The 4157-nt window shown below is 47.0% G+C and overlaps 1 protein-coding gene across 1 annotated transcript in view; it reads left to right on the top strand.

The window, feature by feature from the left end:
• Positions 1 to 327: 327 nt before the first annotated feature.
• Positions 328 to 4157, top strand: part of Tchh (trichohyalin) — an 8242-nt gene continuing 4412 nt past the window's right edge. The window contains exons 1-3 of the mRNA XM_013509955.1: positions 328 to 369; positions 1755 to 1923; positions 2439 to 4135. Of these exons, the coding sequence (XP_013365409.1) occupies positions 1786 to 1923; positions 2439 to 4135 (1835 nt within the window). The 5' untranslated portion in view covers positions 328 to 369; positions 1755 to 1785. The remainder of the gene's footprint in view (positions 370 to 1754; positions 1924 to 2438; positions 4136 to 4157) is intronic.

The raw sequence follows: 4157 nt of genomic DNA on the forward strand, positions 1-4157 counted from the left end.
ATCAATTAAGGTTCAGAATATTTATCCCTTTTTATTGTTTAATTTAATTGTAACCAAAAAATCAGAGAATCTGCTAAATATTCTATCCTTCCATATTAGATGAGGCCAGTACCCTGTCAGGAGGCAAGGCCTCTGAACCTCGTGCTAAATAGCTACGTGAGCAAATAGTGAGATAAACAAGACATTCATAGAGACAGAGGTGGAGCTAGGCATGGAATGAATCAGCCCATCCCACAAGAGTGGGTGTCTCCTTCCCAAGTTGCTCTCCAGGGCACAATTAAAACCACTATAAAAGATCCAGCTTCCAGTTACCCAGTACACTTGCCAGCAGTGTCATCGAGCACTCGACTTCTTCCTCTGGTGAAGTGGGTAAGTCCCATTCCGTGTGGGTCATATTCTTCTGTATGATTCTTCATTTTTTGAGCCATTTAATGTTGGAGAATGGGGGCAGGTGGTATGTGCCAGAAGGGATGAGTATCCTACATTGATGGCTGGCTCTCATTTATTCCATGTTATCTTCTTATGGTTGGAGCCATCACTTGGAGGGACATAGACCTTTTCTTAAGGCTCTTAAGTCAATGTTTTTGCACATCAGGAGGTGATTATGTGTAGTTCTAATGGGTCTCATCTTCCCAATAATTGCCATTTGAAATGTTTGCCAACCCTCTGGCCTCTTTTCATACCATATGGGCTATCTTCATACAGTTATGGCATCCTGAGGTATTAAAGATTAGATGCAGATGAAAAAGTCACCTAGATAAATCACTATGCACACCCAGCCAGCAAAACCATCCATATATTCTTTTAACATTGATCTGCTGCTGGTTGATTTGATTTGGTTTGGTTTTTGCAGTCCTGGGATCAAACGTTCTACCCTGCATATGCTAGGCAAGTGCTCTACTATTGAGCTATATCTATTAATTTTTTTTCTAGTACTAAGATTCAAATGGTTTATTTGGGTTTAACAAAAGCAAACCAATATCATTCAAAGTTTTTCACACTCAGTTTGGTCCACTGACTCTGACAGTCAATCAGGAAGGCTCTCTCAGGAGCTTTCAATAATTGAATTTGTAAATATCCATCCTAAATCTGAGTTAACATTAAGGCAAGTAACATGCACCCTCTGTTTTCTGCATTAGCATGTCTGAATGTTACAATGCCACCTTTTGACTAGAACAAAATAGGATTTAATTTTAGAACTGATAATTTCTGAATTATACCTAGATCATTTATGGATTATAATGTTGGGAAATAACTCACATTCTCTTTTTAATTGTTCTATTTGCTGATACATGTTTTGCTGGCACAATTTGCTATATAAGGCTGCATCCATTTTAAGATACTCTCAAATCTTCCTTCACTTAAGCTTTCACCTATCCTCTTTGCCTAACTTTAGTAGTTTCTTATGGGTAGCAATATGTAAAATTTAAATTCATGTACTCTTCACTGTCTGCTCTGAATTGGAGAGCTGTAGGGGAGAAGGAAATGATATGGACAATCCAGATTGGATAGACAATGAAAAACTGGCTATTTGATAGTCTGAAGATGATTTCCTGGCTTAGAACTTCTCAGGATATCTCTTCCATTTCCCCCTGAATACAATGTTCAGAGATAAAATGCTCTGAAAATCCAGATGAAAAATAACTACTGCTGAAAAGTGAAATTATTTAGAGATATGCCTAAAACAGTATTAATGAAGCCTTTCCAGAAGCAGAAACAGACTTTTTGTTCTGGATCCTATTTTATTGTTTTAGGTTTACTTGAACTTGAAGAAAGGAAAAAAAAATGTCTCCACTTCTGAGAAGCATTTTTGACATCACTGAAATTTTCAATCAATATGCCTCACATGATTGTGATGGAGCAGCACTAAGCAAGAAAGACCTAAAGAACCTCCTTGAAAGGGAATTTGGAACTGTCCTTCAGGTAAGAACTAACATGAAAAGGATATCTCTCCACTAATTTAGGGCTATGAATTGTCTTCTCAGAAAAGACCAGAAAAAGGACTGATGGCTTATATTCATTTTGTACTTTGGCAAGTCTACAATACATCCTTCAGTCATTTCTGAGTCTGAGGGTAGTTAATTGACTGTGTAGTCTGAGTATTAACTTGGAAGCAAATATTTCATGTATATGATGGCATTATCCACATTTCTACCAAAAATGTCAAATTAAACTAGAGTTGGAGGGATTCAAATGTGCTTCCAAATTTCAAGAATTTGTGTGCTTTTGGTCAGCACTAAATTATATTTTTTAAAATCTCCAACAAACTGTGCTTGAAATGAGATGTTCACATTTTTCATAGAGAAACAAGACTTGATATACCCTGGGTGTTCTAAGTGCTGTGTCTCTTGAGTGTTAGCATAGCTAGCATAAGTGTCTGAGTAAATTGTACTGCCTATAAGTAACATATTAAAATTTTTGTTTTTATCTTTTCATAGAGACCACATGACCCTGAGACGGTAGAAACGATCCTGGGACTTCTGGATCGCGACACTAATGGAGTCATTGATTTCAATGAATTCCTCCTGTTCGTTTTCAAGGTGGCTCAAGCTTGTTATTACGCTCTTGGTCAGGCCACAGTGCTAGATGAGGAAAAGCGAGTCCAGGATGAGAGAAAGGGCGGCCTGTCACAAGATCGCAGGCAAGAAGACCAAAGGAGATTCGAGCGCCAGGACAGAGAAGTAGACGAAGAACCTGGTCGCCAACGCTGGCAGAAGAGGCCCGAACTGGAGAGCGCTGAGGAAGAAGACCAGAGAAAGAAACATGAGAGATTTGAACAGCCTCAAGACGAGGAGCAGCGGCTGCAAAGGCAAGAACTGAAAGAACTAGAAGAACGCCAGGCAGAGGAACAGCTGCGGACGCACAAGGGTCGGGATGCAGAGGAGTTTGCTGAGGAAGAACGTCAAAGCCGAGAGAAGCAGAAGCTGAGAAGGGACCATGGCGAGAAGGAGCAACAACCACGGCAGGAACAAGAGCAGTGCGAGAGGGCGCTCCAGAAGGAAGATGAGCGCCTACAAAGGCAGGAGCGACAGGAGCTGAAGAAGGAGAGCCCAGAAGAAGAGAGGCAGCTGCGGAGGCACAGGCTCGAGGAAAGGCGCGAGCAGGAGAGACAAGAACAACTGCTGAGGCGTGAGCAGGAGGAGCGCCTCGGGCAAGAAGAGAAGCGCGAGCAGCAGCTGAGGCGAGAGCAGGAGGAGAGAAGACTCCGGCAGGAGGAGAGGCACGAGCAAGAGCTGAGGCGCGAGCAGGAGCTGAGGCGCGACCAGAAGAGTCTCCAGCAGGAGGAGAGGCTCTGGCAAGAGGAGAGAAGACTCCAGCAGGAGGAGAGGCGCGAGCAACAGCTGAGGCGCGAACAGGAGGAAAGGCTCTGGCAAGAGGAGAGAAGATTCAGGCAGGAGGAGAGACGCGAGCAGGAGAGAAGACTCGGGCAGGAGAGGCGTGAGCAGGAGCTGAGGCGCGAGCAGGAGAGGCTCCAGCAGGAAGAGAGGCGAGAGCAGCAGCTGAGGCGCGAGCAGGAGGAGAGGCTCCGGCAAGAGGAGAGAAGATTCGGGCAGGAGGAGAGGCGCGAACAGCAGCTGAGGCGCGAGCAGGAGGAGAGGCGAGAGCAGGAGGAGAGGCTAGAGCAGCAGCTGAGGCGCGAGCAGGAGAGAAGACTGGGGCAGGAGAGGCACGAGCAGGAGCTGAGGCGCGAGGAGAGGCTCCGGCAGGAAGAGAGGCGCGAGCAGAGGCTCCGGCAGGAGGAGAGACGCGAGCAGCAGCTGAGGCGCGAGCAGCAGCTGAGGGGCGAGGAGGAGAGGCGTGAGCAGGAGGAGAGGCGTGAGCAGGAGGAGAGGCATGAGCAGGAGGAGAGGCGCAAGCAGCAGCTGACACGCGAGCAGGAGGAGAGGCGCGAGCAGCAGCTGAGGCGCGAGGAGGAGAGGCGTGAGCAGGAGGAGAGGCGCGAGCAGGAGAGAAGACTCGGGCAGGAGAGGCGTGAGCAGGAGCTGAGGCAGGAGCAGGAGCGGCTCCAGCAGGAGGAGAGGCGTGAGCAGGAGGAGAGGCGAGAGCAGCAGCTAAGGCGCGAGGGGGAGAGAAGACTCGGGCAGGAGAGGCGCGAGCAGGAGCTGAGGCGAGAGCAGAAGGAGAGGCGCGAGCAGCAGCTGAGGCGCGAGCAGGAG

Source organism: Chinchilla lanigera, unplaced genomic scaffold (assembly GCF_000276665.1).
Source record: "Chinchilla lanigera isolate Chin_1 unplaced genomic scaffold, ChiLan1.0 scaffold00188, whole genome shotgun sequence".
In the NCBI taxonomy this organism is placed as follows: domain Eukaryota; kingdom Metazoa; phylum Chordata; class Mammalia; order Rodentia; family Chinchillidae; genus Chinchilla; species Chinchilla lanigera.